This window comes from Pyxicephalus adspersus, chromosome 9 (assembly GCF_032062135.1).
Source record: "Pyxicephalus adspersus chromosome 9, UCB_Pads_2.0, whole genome shotgun sequence".
Classification (NCBI taxonomy): domain Eukaryota; kingdom Metazoa; phylum Chordata; class Amphibia; order Anura; family Pyxicephalidae; genus Pyxicephalus; species Pyxicephalus adspersus.
The window spans coordinates 29,790,516-29,810,536 of record NC_092866.1 but is presented as its reverse complement, the minus strand read 5'-3'; the positions used below and the strand labels follow the sequence as shown (position 1 = coordinate 29,810,536).

At 40.0% G+C, this 20,021-nt stretch overlaps 2 protein-coding genes across 3 annotated transcripts in view; one reads left to right on the top strand and one right to left on the bottom strand.

The window, feature by feature from the left end:
* The window catches only part of SF3B2 (splicing factor 3b subunit 2), a 49,844-nt gene extending 35,258 nt beyond the window's left edge, over positions 1 to 14,586 (bottom strand). The window contains exons 1-3 of one of the 2 annotated variants that reach the window (XM_072423061.1): positions 14,484 to 14,544; positions 13,794 to 13,855; positions 13,370 to 13,483 (exon numbers count right to left, since the gene is read on the bottom strand). Coding sequence is in view for 1 of the 2 variants with exons in the window: in XM_072423059.1 (XP_072279160.1) it covers positions 13,370 to 13,483; position 14,484 (115 nt within the window). In the remaining variant the exon portion in view is untranslated. Of the gene's footprint in view, positions 1 to 13,369; positions 13,484 to 13,793; positions 13,856 to 14,483 lie in introns of both variants that reach the window. The other variant, XM_072423059.1, reaches the window with a different exon arrangement.
* The window catches only part of CNIH2 (cornichon family AMPA receptor auxiliary protein 2), a gene marked incomplete in the record, with an annotated part of 141,073 nt that continues 135,563 nt past the window's right edge, over positions 14,512 to 20,021 (top strand). The window contains 1 exon segment of the mRNA XM_072423062.1: positions 14,512 to 14,651. Coding sequence (XP_072279163.1) covers positions 14,571 to 14,651 — 81 coding nt within the window.

The window sequence follows — 20,021 nt, the reverse complement described above, 5'->3', positions numbered from 1 at the left end:
GTCAATGCTGACATCTCTTTCTGGCACATAAGTTTGCTGGAAATTTTGTAGAATAATCTGAGATACTTCCCAAATTTTCTTCAGTTTTGGTGCAGGATGGGTAGTCTCATCAAATTCTTCATTGTTTGCGAAGTGCAGGTACTTCATGATGAGGGAAAAGCCATATTCTGGCATGACTGTGCCAAAGAATGGAGTGGCAGTCATTTTGTTCTTGGACCAATACCACTTCTGCACAGGTTTGCCCACAACTCCCTGCAGGATCACAAACAGTCCAAAAACAGTCAAATGTCATCCTTGGTCACAGGTTCCCACCTTCTGCTTCTTGCAAACTTCAGAAGTGGAGCACCTTGTTGATGTCCAGCGTACCTGCATAAAACAAAATAAAAAAAAAATTTAGGATCTGTTCTTTTATAGTGTGAAGGTGGCAAGTAATATGTTAGCCAAAAAAAAAAAATTAGCAAAAATTTTTAAAAAGTTAGCAAACACAGAGCAGCACACATGTTGGCATAAAAAACATTTGCAAAAAAGTTAGCAAACACAAGAGCGGCTTACCTGTTTGTCTCCTCAACAATTTTTTCGATAACTTCATCGGTCAAAAACAGCTTCAGGTATGCCAGGAGGTCGTTGCATTCAGCCTCAATTTTCATCCCAGGTGAATGGAAATCTTGGCGGTGCTGCCTGGGCCGCATCAAGGTCAATAGGACACCATGTGCGCACAGGTTCAGAATCGTCACTCAGTTCACTTTCGCTGTCTGATGACAAATTTCCTGGTGAATCACTATCGCTCGATTCCACAAGGGACAGCAAATCGCTATCGCTGCTCTCAAACTCCTCCAAAACAGCGCTTGCTCCGGTGAGATGTCATTTGGATGCCATGCAGTCTCCAGCAATCAGTCAGGAACAATCAAGGTCAAAGACAAAGTGATGAAATGATACATTCAGGAAGTGATTTATAAACCATCAAAAGGTCAGACCAAGGTCAGGGCTAATAGTGGGCAAAATGTAAATCAGGGCACTGGACAATGATGCTTGGTGCACTCGAATGTATTTTTATATTTTTTTTATGTTTTTGTGTTATTGTGTGTATTTTACTGTAAAAAAAAATTTAAAAGCAGATTACATAGTAATCTGCTTTTAAATTTCCCGCCCCCAGAATTCATCACTCCCATCGCATCACCTGGAAGATGTCACACATCCTGCCGGGTGATGCGGTGGGGATGTCCCCGCCCCGCTCACTCTCCTTCTTGCATCACCCGGAGGCTGATCTCCGGGTGATGCGAGCAGCTGCAGTAGATTCCGGGGGTGCTGCCAGCGGGTAATCGCCGCTGGTATCACCCCAGGAATTTACGGGGGATGCATCTGCAGTTAGATGCGATGCACCATGCAGAAATCCTGCATGGTGCATCGCATCTAACTGCAGATGCGTGCAGCAGGGTGGCGGGGACCCGGGCGGTGTTTAAAAGCAGATTACTCCGTAATTTGGTTTTAAATTTCCCGCCCGGCCACGCCCCCTGACGGAGAGGTGCCCCGGCATCACAGCTGGAGCGCGGGGCTAAGGTAAGGGGGACCCCCAAAGTTACCCCGAGTATGACTCGGGGTTACCGCTTTTTGCATAGTTTTCCCACCCCGAGTCACACTCGGGATTACCGCTAGGGGGGTTAAACACATAAATTAAATTTGCGCAACCAAAGGACAATCTCCAGCCCAATATACCTAACATCAAACCTTTGCATCCCCATACACTATTTTGGAATACAGGAAATGCTATTCTTTGCTGTTCTAGTCTCTACCCTCCCTTGAAGAAGCCAATAAGGCGAAACATGTTGGGAACGAGACATATTACTTATTTGAAACAATGTATAGCCCTTGCGAAAGTACATGACAAACCATATGATTGTAACACCACATGAGTCATAAGTAAACTATATGTGATTATGCCACAAAAGCCTCTCTCTTTTCTCTTCTGTCTCTTCAAAGTATCACATATATAGGCTTGACATATACTGAGAAAAACTTTACCCCTCTCAAATACCCCAACAATAAGCAATTGTTGTACTGGGTGACGTCCTCTAGCCAAATTAGCTAGTAGTCTACCTGCCTTATTGCCAAATTTAAAGCTATTGGTCACATTCTGGTTTACATGTTACCCATCACTGTCTAGAGGTATCAGATGGTGCATTCTTGAAATGGAGTTATGCCATTCTAACTTTTTGGCAAGCTTCTTGATATTTCAGGAGAACCTCCTTCTTCCTACAGGTGGCATATGACAGAATTCTACCTATCAAGACAGCTTTAGCCGTCTCCCAGTAAAGGATGGGATCTTTTGTGTGTTGTGCATTACATTGCCTAAATTCTAGCCACCATGATTTTAAATGAGCCATATAAGTCTCTGTCCTGCCTTTCATGGAAATCTGTAGAGACGCTAGCGAATGATCGAGTATTATCATTGGTACTATTTCAGCCAAACAGACTCTAGGTAATAGAGAGGCAGTAACAAAAACATATCTAATCCAGACAGGAATCATGTCTATGTGAAAAATGTGACAAATCCTGCTCCAGAGGGTGCAAATGCCTCCAAATATCTACTACCTTGAGAGAAGAACACCAAGTTTCTAAAACACCTGGCCCCTGAGCATGCACTGAGGACTGTGAACAGTGCAAGGCCAACCTATCGTCTTGGTTGTTCATACCAACATTCCAGTCCCCTCCAAATATTGAACCATCCTTTGCCCCATATTGAGAGCTAATGGACATCCAATTCTGAAAAACTTTTTGACAGGCACATTTGAACCATAAACATTTGTTAATATAACCTCTTTGTTGCAAGTTATCAGTTTGGCAATCACCCATCTTCCTTCTCTTTCATCAGCCTGGAGGGCAGATAGTCCCACATGTAGTTTGTGCACCAAAATCAGTACCCCTGCTTTTCGACTATTTGCAGGTGCTCCTACCACAGAACCTACCCAGGATTTCTGCTTGAGATGGAACTCATTTAGTTTGAGATGAGTTTCTTGTAATAGGGCAACATCTGCCTGCAGCTTCTTAAGATGGCGTAGTTCTTTTTTGTGCTTTGCGCAGGCTCTTAACGTTCCCTGATATTAATTTCATCCTGTGTTCCAGATAGTAGAAAAGGATTCTTGAACAGAATAAATCGCAAAACATTGGGTGGGAGGGTCTCCCAACTGAGCATCCACCCGACCCACATGAATCGGCTTCTGAACTCGAATTGTAAATTGCTGCACTTGTAAGGTGTCTTCTGAGAGCGCCCCATGCCTGCCCTCTTCAGAACAAAAATTTAAAGAATGTACTTAATTGGCTTAAAAAACATAAAAAAAAAAAAAAATTTCCTTATCGGATTCAAAGAATATTGAAGTTACTGTTCCCTCTAATTTTCTGAGGAGTCACATAAGAACACATAATAATGTTCTAATTTCTGCGCAGTGTATGTAGGTCTCATACCAGAGTCCCCATGTCAGAAGATATTAAGTCCGACACAGCTGTAAATCTTTAAAGTAATTGTATGGTCGTATTGCCTTTGAAGACAGTAATGTCCAGGTATGTTAGATTGAAATTATAATTGTATTATTATTATCTTGTGGCATTACTACTTGAGTCCAGGCCCCCCATAGCCTAGAAAGAACATTTGGCTCCCTTTTGGAGCCCAAAATTACATAGTGTCATGCTCTCGGAGAGACAGGATCACTAGGGGACATTATGGATTGCACGGAGGTGGTGTGCGCCCTGAGAAGAGACAAGGCGCAGAGTCTAAGCAGTAACCAGGTTTTCTCTAGAGCCTCTGATGGTGAAGATGTTGCGCTGCTGGTTACTGGGAGGTTGTGGTCCTTGGGCACACCAAGGTAGGCAAAGCACCGTAACAAATTTCTAAGCAGAAGGATAGTCATGGAAAGCCAGGGTCGAGACAGGCAGCAAACAAGAGAGGTCAGGTTACACTCCAGGGGTTAATAGCCAGAGATTCAGGAGACAGACAGCAATGACACAGAAGCCACTGCGGGCACAGGAAACACAGGAGACACTGGAAACAGCAGGAGGTACAGATGATGCAGGGATATCCACAGGCAGACAGGAACACAGGAACAGCACAGAGAAGTTTACTGGGAACCAACAAACTGGACAACGAAGGGTTAACACATGAGCTGGACACAAGAAACACTGGATTAAGCAGCAGGTGTACAGAAACTAGTTCACAGAACTAGGGAGCTCGGCACTAGAAAGACTTGTTGAATGAACACAAAGTGCAGTCTATGAGCCAGCTAAATAGCCAAGGCTGATCAAGAGGCTATCTTTTGATTGGCCAGCGGATTGAACGGAATTGATAAAGCTTGGAAACAGAGGCACGCCCAGCTTCAGAACTGCAAGCGTGACACATAGACAATGATGTGCTATCTTTAGCAGGTGAGAACCTGATTTGAGTATTCTCTCCTCCAATATTGGATGAAGATAACTCTGCCATCTTGTTATCTCTATCCATAAAAAACTTTTTCCTCCCTCAGCCGAGGTAAATAATGCTTGAGTGCCATCAGGAAAGTGAACTCTCAACTGGCAGGGTATGCTAAAGTAAATTTGATCTACTAAATGTTGACATATCGGATTAAAAGATTTGTGGATGCAAGTAAACTCCGCAGAGTAGTGAGCAAATACTAGTAACTTGTGACCAGCTTGATAGTCATAATAGCGAGCAACAATCAGTCTGTCTTTATTGGTATCTACACGGGAGCCCCAATCTGTTCACTCTTTCTACTTTGCAGGAAGGAGTAAGTCCCAAAGATTATGGTATAACAATGGTGCATAAGTGATTGAGCTCTTTAGCACTCACCGATTCCGGCAACCTGATGAATCGCAGAATATTTCTCCTGGATTGGTTTTCCAGGTCATTCACTTTTTCAGCTATATTAGTTATTGCCTATGTGACCCATCCGTGGAGATTTCCTGAGCTTGCATTGTTGTTTCCAGGGTGTCGATTCGTTGTTCCATTTCCTGTAGGCCTTGTGTTTGTGATGTTAACTGCTCGTTATTGGATGACAGATGGTTTTTCAGGACTTCTCCTCTCCATCAGCCTTTAAATTAGATGTCACTTCATTTGCCAAGATTAAACAATCCAGTCCCGAAGGCCTACCAATCTGGTTAGAATCCGTGTCTGAATCTTCTCCGCCCGACTGTGTACCAACTTCCGCCCCCGCCATTTTAGGAGGCCGCGCTGCCCTGTCTTTAAAAGATGTTTTATTACCAGGCCACAGAGTTCCCATCAGGAAACAATCCTGTTTCCCGTGCTTGGCTGCTTTAGGCATCGATTAATGGCTTATGGGGGGTTTTATTTTGCCCTGGACTGCAATGGACCGAACTCGCCACCACGCTCCTAACCCACCAGGCGCAGGAACCGGAAGTATTTATTATGAATTTTGAAGCGATTGACTCATCATTTTGAAGAGATTGACATTCAGATTGAATGAACCTACAGCTTTTATGCCATAATCATTATTATTTAGAGTAAGATCAGTTAACATTGTTGTTACTAGAGGTCACAAGTTATCACTGTATCTCGTTATGAGAATGCCCAGCATCTACTTACAAAGTAAAAATAAATACAATAGAAGTTGCTTTGTATATATTTTCACACAGTACAATGTTATGATACCTTTCTACCGCTAGACAGCTCAGGTGACCACAAAATTACAGTGAAACAAATAGATTTATTAGACTTAGAAAATACAACTTGCGTTGCTATTTAGATTTGGACTGTAAATGAATTGGCCAAAACATTGTACAAATAGCTTGGTTATGCTATATCTGTAAACCACAGATATCCTGCCAAAAATTCAGTTTCTCTGGAACAGGACTATAGAAACCCTGGCAGCCTGGCAGGTGTCCAATTGAATACCTTCAACGCATGGTGTTTTTCCCACCCAGATCCTATAAAAAGCAGAGGCAAACTTCAGCTTCCATTTCAGCCTTTGCCTTTATGTCAGGGCTCCAGATTTCACAGCAGTGGAGGCTGGAAGATGACTGGATTACTGCATACAGGCTCACTCTGGATCATTGCTGATTCATACTAGTCAAGTCATTTCTGTATTACTCAGCATATATACTAGCAGATGAGCAGATACTGCACAATTATTCTACTCTACTATGTAGTGACACCTGTGCTGAACCTAGCAGTGATCGTCTATTAATTGCAGGCTTCGCACTTAGGTTGTGACCATTTCAACATAGTCTGCATTCTTTTTCAGTTTCACCCAGTAAACATTTGTGGTATTTGATTGCACATCTGGGTGACACAAAGCTGTTTCCAGCTACCATGGTTCATTTGGCTCCCTCAAGTTTTCAAAGAAACCTACATTATATATGTGCAGTTAATTCCAGTAACATGATGCATTTATAATTGAATATTTTATTTCACATTTGGATCACACAGCCATTTTGGTCACTGTGGTTCATTTTGCTCTCCCAAAATTTTTTTAAGGTATCTGGATGTGTAAAGGTACTTCTGATTTCAGTGTAGTCATTTGTTAACAGGGACTTGATTCCAAATTTGGGTGAAATTAAGCCATTTAAGCTTTTCAATATCTGGATGTGTATGATTAGATCCAGTTGCTGTACATTTGTGAACAAATAATCTCTGCCGCCCTTAATCAGGGGCAATTGGCAGAGCCAGAAGCAGCATGAATGTGGAATCACCATCACCCTGCCCAAACTAGAGTACGGGTCCATGTTCTTCTGTATTACTTTGCAGCAACCAGCCTTCCTTCCTCTCTGCCGCTATTGGAGCACAACCCAAATCATCCCTACTTTGGATGGGGCTGCAACTGCTGTCACATGGACACGTGTGTCCTGGTGCTGCAAGGCAGGATGGGGGACCCACCATGTCACCAGCTCAGTTGGCAGAGACCAACGCTGGGCACAGATTCTAAGCAACTGCCCCTTCTTCACCAGAGCCTCAATAGGTAATGATGTTACACTGCGACCAACTGCCAGGATGCGGCCCCTGTGCATGCAGAGGCAAGTGACTGCTGACAGGCAGGAATCAGGCAAGCTGCCGGAATGTGAGACAGAAGCGTGGTCAAACAAGCCAGAGGTCAGGGCAGGCGGCAAGCAGGAGTATTCAAGGGTCAAAGCCAGAGTCGGTACAAAGAAAATTAGCAACTGGAGATGCAGACAGGAATAGCAGGAAACAGAGCCTAAAGGAACTCCTTGTTCAGACCACTTTCTGTTGCCAATCACTTCCTAATAAAGGGAAGGTCATGAGATGGATGGGGTCATGTGACCAGCAGACATACTAACCCACCACTAGAGGGAGTTCTGGAGAAGAGGCAGTTCAGGTGCTGTTCACATGTTTGCCAGCAGGTGGAGTGTGTCTGCGAAACACTCTAGTTCTCTGAGGCAAAAGCGCAGCTGACAGAGATTCACATGACCTGGACCAGGAAGTGAGCAGGGACTGGGATCTCTAAACAGAGCTGGTGCTGGCCACAGGGGAATGCAAGGTGGGTAACACAGACAGCAGCACAGATCCCTTAGTCTTGCAGGGATCTGTGACAAAGTAACTGGTGAACAAGCCCTTCTTTCATTTTTTGACAAGTGCTTTTCCCTAATACACCACACCCGGCATCCACAACGTTTTACAAGAAGCCATTTTTTTCCCTGTGACTTCTATGTCACTTTGGTGTGCTGTCAATGGCAAAATGAATATGAATATGACTATGAATATGGATGGACAAAGGCATTGTGTATTTTTTGTAGGACACTGGGTCTTTAATTGCCTATTATGAGATTTGGCCATGGACACCTGCACCCCTTCGTCTTTGTGTTTGTCCTACACATCACAGAGCACTGCACTGCCTCAGGAAAAAAGGTGTCATGCTGTCTTTAAACTTTTATTCCTTGACAACCCTAGCCGCACAGGATAGGAGCTGCTGAGGGCTCTGCAGACCTAAGCTAACATATGGCTGACCCCCACACAAGCTCCAACTAGGCAAGGTTGTGAGTCATAATAAGTTCAACCTCTTGGCAGCCTCTTGCCTCAAATAGTTGACTTATACGCTTGTCTGATCCACATGATAAACTTGGTACTTGAATGCTTTTTAACCAACTACCCAGGTTTAGAGCCACTGCTGGGTATAGTAAGGAAAATCTAATTTAATTGCTGTAACCCTACATTGACAGATGTGATAAAATATGTTTCAGGATTTCTACCAACAGGAACAGGAGGGAGACCAGCATTGGCAGCATACACTATAAAGCCACAAGTCAGGGATAAGTTAAGTGCATTTATTGGAAGTGAATGCATTCAAAAATTCAGCAAACAGTGAATACTGCAACAAGCCTTAAACATACAGTGACAGCAACTATATACAGATATATACAATAGGCAACAAGAGAAGGATTTCAAAGAGGAAGTGGCCAAAATATCAGCAAGAATTTAGGTACAAGATGCCAGGTCGAATGCTAAGGCAGTGGGAGACTTGTGAAGGCAGAATAAATAGACCTGCTAATTATGAACCACAAGTGTTGCCAAACCAGGAGGTGAATCAGCAGTAAGCCACCTGATGGTTGCCTGACGAAGAACAGACAAGGCATGCTAAACTACAGTACCACTAACAGTCAACATAGGGAGCTGCAGAGTTCCTGACAATATGTGCATGAGATGCTCTGTTGTGCTTGGGTACTTTATGCATGAGGAGTGGTTACAAATCTAAAATGTCTGTGCCATTTTAACCCACTTTGATGAAGTAACAAAAATTGTCAGGAAGGGGAGGGAGATGAGGAGGGTGGGAAATATGAACAGAAAGACCTGCTATTCTCCCAAAGTCAGTGCCAGCTAAGAAATGCCCAACAACACAGATTGGGAGGCTTCGACCAAGAAAGAAGGGTAGGAAGTATGAACAGAAAGACCTGACATTCTCCCAAAGTCAGTGCCCAAAAACACAGATGGGGAGGCTTTGACCAAGATGTTTCTATCCTTGGGACGACGATGGAAGAAGAAGAGATAGAGGGTGTTTGTATAATGCCATCTGCATAAAATGGTAATGTAAACCAAAAGGGGATTTGGATTTCCAAGTGAGCAGGTTCACAGAGAGAAGAAAACAGGTTCAAGGACTGACCCTTGGGGAACACCAACTAAAAGGAGAGGAGGAATTACCTTTGAAAGAAACTTGAAAAGAGTGATAGGAAGATAGGAAGCAAACCAAGAGTTAGCAGTGTCACTGATACCGATGGATTTCATTATCTAGTTTGGAAGAGGATGATCAACAGTTTTAAAAGCAGGGGAAAGATTTAGGAGAGGGAGGAAAGAAAAGTTGCCATGTGACTGAAGTCTTTGGCCTTTTTTGTAAGTGCTGTTTCAGTGAAATGGCCAGGTGGAATGCCAGACTGAAGTGGGATAAATAGTTATTGTTTAGATAATCAATGAGTCTTTTATTGACAATGTGCTCAAGACGTTTCGAGACATATGGGAGAAGGGAGAAAGGATGGTAGCTAGAAAGCATAGAGGGGTTGTCACAGATTCCCGCAGGTCCAGGTCACCTGTGCCTCCTTCTTGCCCCCCTGCTGCCAGCACCATCTCTGCCTCTGGCCAACATCTAAATACCACCTAAGACCATCCCAGCAACAGCACTCCCTCTGCTGGTGGGATTGATGTCTGCAGCTCACTTGATCCACGCCCATCTTCCCTTCTTAAGGAAGTGACCTGACAACAGGAAGTTGCCTGAACAAGGAGTTCCTTTGGCTCTGCTTCCAGGTTACTGTTGTTTATCCCTATTTTTTCTGATTCTCCGTGTACCGACCCCGGCTCGTTGCTTGCTGCCCGTCCTGACCTCTTGCCTGTTTCCTGACCATCCTTGTTCGCTGCCGGTCCTGACCTTTTGGCTTGTCTGACTACCTTCCTGGATTTCCCTTTTGTACTACGCTTCTGTCCCTGCTTGTTGGCAGTCACGGGGGCCGCAACCTGGCAGTAGCTTGTTGCACAACATCCTCACCTCTAGAGGTTCTGGAGAAGACCAAGCTACTGCTTAGACCCTGCGCCCCGTGCACGTCTCCACCCACGGGGGTAGCCCCAGCTATGAGACATTACTACCTAATTTTTAGGGATGACCCTATAAGGATATAAGGCCTGAAATTTCAGGCTTGTCAGTGCTACTGTCTAAATGTTTCAAACAGTACTCCTTTGTACTGTATACTCAATGCCTGACACTACATGAAAGTTTTTTAAACTTTACAATGTCATACCATGCAAATATTTTTTTCCATGGTACCTCATTATTATTAATAATATTAGTATTATTAATAAACAGGATTTATATAGCACCAACATATTACGCAGCCCAGTACATTACGTAGGGATTGCAAATGATGGACAACTACAGACAATATAGGCAAGTTTGAAAAAAATGGGTTTTGAGTGCTCTTTTAAATAAGCAGATAATTGTAGAGGAGAGAGTCGGGTTAGTGGAATACCAGAGAGGAGGAGGTTACAGTAGTCCAGATGAGAGATGATAAGAGCATGTATAAGGAGTTTGGTGGACTCGGGGCAGGTAGGGGTAGATTTTGGAAATGTTGCGTAGATGAAAGGACAGGCAGCATGAGACCTTATCCAGGACTGAGGGAGACAGGTCAGGGGTGGACAGATAGATTTGAGTGTCATCAGCATACAGATGGTACTGTAAGCCAAAGGAGGATATGAGACTACCGAGAGGAGAAGGTGTAGAGAGAAAAGGGGAACACCAACAGGGAGGAGAGTGGGCAAGGAGGCCATTGAAAGAAACTTGAAAGGGCAATGACACTGATACCAATAGAGCGCATGATTTGTATTAGAAGGGGGTGATCAACAGTGTCAAAAGCAGAAGAAAGATCAAGGAGATATCTTGATATCTTTTTTTATATATTTTTACAGCATCTAAGATATATGAGTGATTATGTAATACCATGAGCAAGATTTACGGACCCTGAAGAGTTGCAAAATGAAGGATTTTCTTATGCTGTTCTCCATTCCACATAACATGACCTCTCTCCCTCTCCCCACCCTTGCACACATCTTACTTTTTTTTTTATCTAACCCAATGTCTCGGAGATATCTCCCTATAGCATTATGGTACATTTGCCTGCTGTAGTAACTCTTCCAAGATCATACTACAACTTTGAGGATTAGCATCAAATGGGAGAATGGGATTAAGGCCACTCCAGGGGTCAGATTCTTTTTATGCCTCCTGCCCCTATTTATTGTACAAAAATTTGACAAAAAAACAAAAAGTCTTCCCTCACAGGGTTTGTGTGAGCAACACAAAAGTCTTTTAAATCAAAAGAATAGCTTCCTGACTAGCAAGCTCTCCTTTCACAGACACAAGCTCATGTAAACTGTCTCACACATTCAAAGCCACTACAGCTTAGCACCATGTGTGCTAAATAGGCCTATGGTCTTATGGAAAAAACATGGGATCTGGAACTGGAAATTTGCCCCAACCTACTCTTGCAGATTCCCAGTAAAACCAGTCCCAGGGCAGAAATTTTAAACAACCAGCAGGGAAAGCTTCCTTGCAAACAAATCTCTGCTGTTTTCACCTCAGTAATACAACTAGAGAAACTGCGGTCCCACATACTGTCCATCTAAGATTTATTCCCAGTAACACAGGTACTTGCTTAGTCTCTGTGTTACACAACCCACTGAAATTATTCCCCATTGTTACCCCTCCACTGGGTTTGTGCAGTCTCCTTTGTACTCCTCATACTCTCATTATTGTAAGTTTTAGGGTTCTATAATATTTTCGCCTGTGGATTTGATCCTATTTTTGCTCATTTTATTTGTTTTACCTGTCAGGTTCACTTTTCCTCAATGCTCATTTTCTTTTTAATGTTAATTTTGGACAAAATCACATTCTTTTTAACACTTGTATGTTTTGGTTTAGTCCTATGGGTTCTCCAGACATTTCCAGCAATTTCAGTGTCAATTTAACCATAAAAACTGAATGAAATGAAATGAAATTCTGACTTTTTCCACTGACTACAGGGTAAAATGTCATCTGACAGTAAAAATGCCTCATGAGTGAATCCTAGCTATTTTGAAGAATAGTTTACCAAATTGTGGATGGACGAATTTAGGGCAAAATGTAAGCAGAGAAAACTGGAGCAATAGAGAAACAGTGAACCTGACAGAAAAAAAATATAATAAGTGAAAATAGGATTGAATCTACCGGCACAGAATTTATTAACACACCCCCTAATGCTCCTAAACCTAAAATTTTAGAAAAACAAATGAACTAGAAACCTTTCTACTGTTGCTATTTCTATAATACAAAATTTTAACTATTTTCCCAAATTTACTATATAACATTATAAACAAGCATCTTACAGTTTAGAGTACTTTAAAAACTTTGGAAACTTTTTTTAGTCATTAACCAAATAACTAAAACCTGTCTAGTAACTGGAATTCTGCTTTGACCTCTACAGTTGTTGGTGCCTCCTGTGTAGCTCAAGGTTTTTTATTGTCAAAAAATAAATGGATAGCTATGTTCAAAGCCTCTTCTGTTTACCCTTGTATGCCATGTTGCAGTGTAGTAAAACAAATAAGTTCATTAAATATCTTGCTGTTTTAAAGCACATCCCAAGCCAATAGGAATGGATGATAGCATAATGCTTTTTATCATATCAGCTGTTTTTTGCCTTACCTCCTTTGGTTTTTTTTGCCTTTCCTACTCGATTATTTTCCGCTGGAAATTATCTGGTTCTTTGGTTACAGGGATCACAAACCAAAGAAACTCAATTTGCAAAAGAATTCTATTCCTTCCAATACCACTGTTTCTATCACACCAAATATTGTGCATTGTTATTAAGCTTGATGGAAGTATTTTTGTACTTTGTACTTTGAAATATATTTTATGGATCAGATCTGGGTTTAAGCTATTTTACCTAATACATTGTCTAAAATAATGATCATGTGACAGATTTTAAAACTGAAACATATTGTAGTTTATTATAAAGTTCAGCAAACATTGATTTGTCGGTCTAGAAGACTGTTTTTGGACTGGCATCAACAGTTACTGCACTCAGTGGAAGACTCAGTGGCCAGAGTCTAATATTGCCCCTAATTACTGTAACTGATGCAGCACAGAAAATCATATATGTAAAGTCAATAAAATACGTATTTTATGCTAACATATCCATCTAAAAACAAGATAAAATATAGTTTAAAATGCACATATGCCTTTACAAGAACTTGAGTTAAAACATTTTGATATCTTTGTGGTATCAATAGGTAATTTTATAGCAATCATTTTTTCACTCAATTTTTAAGTGTCAAATGCATTGTTTAATGTTACCACTAGATGTCACAATAATACTTTGGTCTGTTTTTTTTTACCAAAATTACCTGGATGCTGTGATGTTCTACATTGAGACAGATACAATGAAGTCAATGACAGTTCATTCCAGAATAGACTGTGATACCCAGCATCGAAGATATACTCCAGGGACTGTATGTACACTATTGCCAAAAGAGAGAGGGGAGAGACATGAGATCTGCGCAAAATAGAAAAAAGTTAACATAAAAGCGTGTAGTTCACGTAAAGGCCTGCCTATACAAATATAGGATAGATGATAGATTTATTGATAAATGTTAGATACAGAAATATATTAAAATACAAATATTAGGGAGGCAAAAGGCAATAAAGATCAAGGGAGGAGTTGTAACAGGGCGAAGGAGGGTGAGAATAAACCTAAAAAGGGGGAGAGGCAAACAATAGGAGTGCAAAGTACTGAAGAGCAATAGCTGAGAGCAGGCTGAGAACACAGACCAGCCAGGAGGAGATCCTGGTGTCAGCTGCTACTTCAAGTCAAGCTATCTTCTAATGAACATCTGAGGAAGACAAAAACGGATTTATTATACACAAGAACAGACAGCTTGAAAAGAAATATACAACAAATGCAAGAGACATTAGGGTGCCAACAAAGAAGACGGGTGCTAAACAGAGAAAGGGGAAAATAAGACTAGTGTAAGTGAGCAATGTTTCTACACAAAGGAACATGAAGATGTTCTGATGTAAATCTGTAAAGGGCCACATACTCCTACACAATGCAAGCTACCTGCAGAAGAGGAGAAGCTTTTTTTTCACAAGATTGATTTTTTAAATTATCAATACTATTTACCGTACCATATATTGTTGGCTATATAGCTGATCTACTAATTTATAGGTTTGGACTGTATATACAGCTTTCCTATTTAACTACTACCTAATTTGTATTTCTGATCATACTTTCTAGTATGCAGTTCTCTAATCTTTCTTATGTTTACCTGTATTCAGTATTCTAACAATTTTTTATTTTGGTTTTAAATATATATGTACTTAAATCTTTGACTACCCTGTGTGAATTATCAGAATACCACTGAAGCACCCACACAAAGTACTTGCTGAACAGATGGACTGGTACCCAAATCATTTGGACTATCTCAGGGAACTCTAAATAGGCACTGTCTGCTAACATACTTTGAAAGTCGTCCTTGGCAGGATTTTCAGCCTTCTTGAAGAGTACTCCAAAAAGCAGTCTTGCATTCAGCAGTCTCTCATCCAGTGATGGCGTTCACCTTTGCTGCGTTCTGTTACATGCTAACACTCGTCCTCTGTGCTTCGCTCATCTTTTTCATCATCTGGCACGTGAGTCTCAAAACTAAAATGGTGCAGGGGGGTCAAATCGTCCAAAGTATACTATAACTGGAACATTGAGATTACCCCATATAATATATTCATTGTCATAGTGAGGTAGTCTTTGGTTCAAGGAAACGGTGAGATTATGTTTGATTTCAAAGTGGCAACGATGCACAAAAATGATCAGTGCAATATAAACTAATATGACTTATGAAAAATGAGAAGGAGATCAGCTTGTCTGTGATGGAGTACGTGGACTTTCAATGTGGGGATGTAGGGTGGGAAAAAAATTGACAGCAAGATACATGAAAAGATAGGTTCTCATACAGTAAGTGTACTGTAAAGCAACATAGCTGTTATGTTCATGCTTACCGTGGTTATTTGCCTTTGTATGTCGACATGTCTCAGGTGTACCTTTTTACACTCCTGTACCCCTGTCACAGCTGCATTTATGCTCTATCAAGTGAAAATCAATATTTCATTTTCAGTGTTTAATTATATTGTGTGTAAAGGTGTAAATATATATATATATATATATGTACATTTTTTCCCTATTTCAGTAGTTAACGGAATCTGCCTGATTTAAAAAGCTTTGTCACTGGTAGGTAACATTTTTGTGCATATGAAATATGAACGCTTCCTTATGTATACAATGCCATACATCCATTACAGTGTTTAGCTATACCAGTGCTGTTCTCTAACAATGTACAACTAGTTAGGTATGAAACAGCAAAGGATGCTGTGTATGTGACAATATATATTTGAGGACTTTAAAAAAAAATGATATACTGCTTTAAAGTGGTAACTGATGAAAGAGGATTTGTACATTATAAAATGTTCACCTAGAGAATCAATGTATGAGTATGTATATATATATACATATATAAATATATATATATATATATATATATATATATATATATATATATATATATATATATATATATATATAGTGTTATGTATATTATTCCATGATTTCTAAACAGTATATCATAAGGATCTTCTCTGAATGCTATTTAGCATTCATTCCATACGTAAAATAGATGTCTCTCATTTGTATAAGTGATTATGGCTAACTGATCAGGCTGACTCATTGCAATGGTGAAATTATCCATACTTGTGTTTAGCTGTGTTTCATTGTGTATTTTAAAAGTCACAGTTGCCAGAAATGTTACAGTACTCGTTACTTATTTTATTTACTTTTGATAATATGTCTCAGTTACTCTTCTAATGTACATGTCTAATTGTGTAAGTATGATTGTGCTAAAATGTGTGTGTGTGTATAATTGTATATGTCACATTTTCTTAGCCCCCACCCTCCCCCATGTGTTCATCCTTTATTTTTTTGCTTCTCTCTGTTGCTGTGGAGACTGAGCTCGTTTCCATGGAAACTGCATATGTTTATAAAGTGGTACCCAGAGAACTAACCATGTCCTAGCTACAGTACATCCAGACCACCACCTTTTTTATACTCTTTCAAGCTTCCCTTTACTGTCTTTTTTGTGTCCAGCATGCCACCCCATTCTACTGGTCCTACATTGTCTTTTATTGTATTTTAATTGTCTTTGTTAACTGGTTATATCCTTTCAATTCAGTTTTCTTCTTTTTGATCTCCTGGTTTGTACATAATCCACTCTTCTTTAGCTTCCTAACACTATAGCTTCCTAAAACTATAGCTTCCGATAATATTATGTTCTGTCAGGTTTCTTTATTTCTTTATTAAAATAATGTAAAGTACTTTAAATGGCATTTGAAAGAGCAGCAAATCTAAATTTGTTTGCACTGTCCAGACTTCATTAAGGTGAACAATGGTAGCAATGAGTTATTGAATTTTTTTATTTCACTGTTAAATACCTAATAAACGTATTTTCTATAATATATTGGGCTACGTAGTTCAAGCAATAGTGCAGTATAGGCAAAACCTTACCAGCATTAGTGCAAATGAATAAACTATCTGAACTATCAGTTTTATTTATTTAGTAATGTTTGTAAAGGCATATTTTACATAGAATATGTTTAGAAGAAAAAAAAATATACGTGGTTATAGTTTACCTTCTGTCCACAATTCTGTGGCATGAATGGCAAATAAAACAGGCGTAATAGTAAGGGTCATAAAAAAAAAAAAATGAATAGGCCTCAAAAGAAGGGTCTTGTGGTTTGTAACATCCAAAAGTAACAATTTTATTGTGTCTCATATACAAATAGAAACAACTTTTTTAATATAGTACCTGTTATTGTTATACAATATTTAAAGCACAGGGCTTTATATAAATAATTTCTTCAAATTTCTCAAGCACAGACCGTAAATATTCTACTGGTTTATTGTAGCCAAACCTTTCTTTTTACTTAAAAGGAGTGCACACAGATGCTTTCATAAGTATATGTTTAAAATGACATGATAATTAAAAAAAACACTCTGGCCTTCTCCCTAACCCGCATCCTATTAAAGAGCTGCTTCCTCCTTTGTCTACAGCCTGACAAATCTGGTGTCTAGCTGTCCATGCCTGTGCATTAAAGTCCAATGCATGGAAAGTTACTCCTCCTACAAATATGGACCTGGAGAGTAAGGAATCTCAAAATAGTTGTTCATTAAAGTAGTTTTAAGTACTGTAAATTGGTCAGATTAGATAGAAGTGATTAGCTAAATTCTTATGTAGTCACCTTTAATTTGTTTTAAGTAATTTGAAAAGTAACTTGTCAAGAAGTGCATATGTATTAGAAACACAATCCGCACATGTGTGCAAGAGGTCAGTGACTCACTAGTGAAGCAAGGATAAGGAAGGTGGCCCTGTAGCAAACAACTTCGAATACAACTCAAATGGCTTTTTGTCCAGATGGATTTTCTTTAAACAAAGACTGCTATTGGTTACCTTGTAAGTTTATTGGCTATTTCTGTCTTTCTTTATGATGTCATATATATATATATACACTCATGGCTGAAAATATTGGCAGCTTTGCATTTATGTCAGAAAATGCACCACTACCAGAAAGTTGTTGCAATTACAAAAGCTTTGGTATTGTTTTTTTCTTTTGTTGGCACTGGAAGAACACAAAAAAAGCAGAGAAAAAAATCTGAGACATTCCAAACAAAATGTCAAAAATGGCTTGTACAATATTTTTGGCACCCTCAACTTAGTTCTTTGGCACCCTTTGGAAGAAATAACTGATGTTAACTACTTTCTGTAATATTTAATTGGAGTAGTGTGTGGTGGATACCTTATATTGTTACTTGGTATTTTGAATATGCCTAGCCCTAGATTGTATAGATTTTTATATTAAAGAACAGAAAAGATGGGGTTTTCGGCACAAATATAAGAAATATTATTGGTAATTCAAATTTCACACAAAAATCCAAAATAAATGTATAACCTTTTACTTGTATGTCACCATAGTTTCTTGTGATACATAAAAGATTTTGCTGAGGCACTATACAAAGTTCAACTAACAATAAGCGCATATACATCACCATAACATGGTCAAGTAAGTATGAACCTGTTCATATCAACCGTAGTACCCTATGCATTTCGCTATTATGGGCTTCCTCAGGTAGTACTAGGTCAATGAGTAACTTCTATGTATACGCAAAGGGTTCAAGTAGTCTAAATTTACAAACATAAATATAAAGGTTCAAAAGAATGCATTGTTAAACAATACAAAAATCATATTTATAATAGTTTCACTCAATTCATTTCAAGTAAAAAAAAATTTTCTGACAAATATATTATATCAAGTAGAATGAATATAAAGGTTACATACGTAAATCTGTCTTTGAAAGGGTATACTATGTACATAGATCATATATATACACAATAAATTGAGGTAATGGAGTTTCAAAAATACATAAAGTAGGAATAAATATCACACTTACATAGTTCGAATATGGCTTAATCCTGTAGTGATGATAATGCAAGCCCAAACATTAAACAAACTGTTGAAGAGTTCTGGGAAAATGGGGTAATATAGTAGAGTCCCCTGTGTCCCCTTTGTATAGTGCCTCAGCAGGCAACAACAAAATCTTGTATGTATCAAAAGAAACTATTGTGACATACAAGTATAAGGTTATAAAGGTCAGTGTCTAACACACTGACCATGGAGAAAAGAAAGAAGAGCAAAGCAGGAAAAGTTTGTTTATCTAAGGATTTTAGAACCAAAATTGGACAACCCCAAGGCTACAACTCAATCTCCAGAAATCCTAATGTTCCTGTGTCAACTGTTCGCAACATTGTAAAGAAGTTTACAGCCCATGGCACTGTAGCTAATTTCTTTAGACGTGGACGAAAGAGAAAGATTGCTGATGTGTTACAATGAGGAAATGTTCAAATGGTGGATAAAGAATCTCAATCAACTTCCAAACAAATTCAAGCTGACCTGCAGGCACAGAGTGGAACAGTGTCAACTTGCACAATCTGTCGCCATCTGAATAAAAAGGGACGCTATGACAGGAGACCCATGAGGACCCCACTGCTGACACAAAAACATAAGCAAGTCAGATTGGAGTTTGCTAAAACTCCCCTGTGGAAGCCATGGTCTTTTTAGGAGAATGTCCTCTGGACAAGTGAGAAAAAAAAGGTAATGCATATCTTTCAACTGTTTACAGAAAACAAAAAGAAGCCTTCAAAGAAAAGAACACGATCCCTACAGTCAAATATGGAGGAGGTTCACTAATGTTTTGGGGTTGCTTTGCTGCTTCAGGCACTGGTATTCTTGACTGTTTACATGGTAAAAAAAAATCTGAAGACTACCAAAGAATTCTGGGGCACAATGTAAGGCCCAGTGTCAAAAAGCTGGCTCTCAGCCAGAGGTTATGGGTCTTACAGCAGGACAATGACCCAAAGGATACTTCAAAAAGTACCCAGAAATGGTTTAAGACAAAAATCTGTAGAGTTCTGCCAGTGGCCAGCAATGAGCTCAGATCTAAATCCCATAGAACAGTGGTCGCCTACCTTTTCATACCGGTGGACCACTAAATTTACCAGTTCCGGACCATGCATGCGCAGGGAGCTGGGTGTCTCTCAAAGTGGAAGAAACTCTCATGATGGAAGTGATCTCATGATGTTAGAACTCGCCCACTGTTCTATCCCAGGCCTGTGATAGGAGAGTGGGCAGGTTGTGTCCAGAGACACAACCCGCCAAAAGCCCTGAGCCTGCAGTTCATAAGGGGGACGTGGTCTGGGCTCTGGCTGGTGCGCCTCCCCAGCATCGTCCTTCTCCTGACCTTGGGGGTGCACCGGCCAGAGTCGCGGAGCAACAGTTGGCGACCACTGTCATAGAACACCTGTGGAGAGATCTAAAAACAGCATTTGAGAGAAGGACCCTTCAAATCTGAGAGACCTGCAGCAGCTGACAAAGGAAGAGTGGCCCAAAACATCAGTAAAAGAC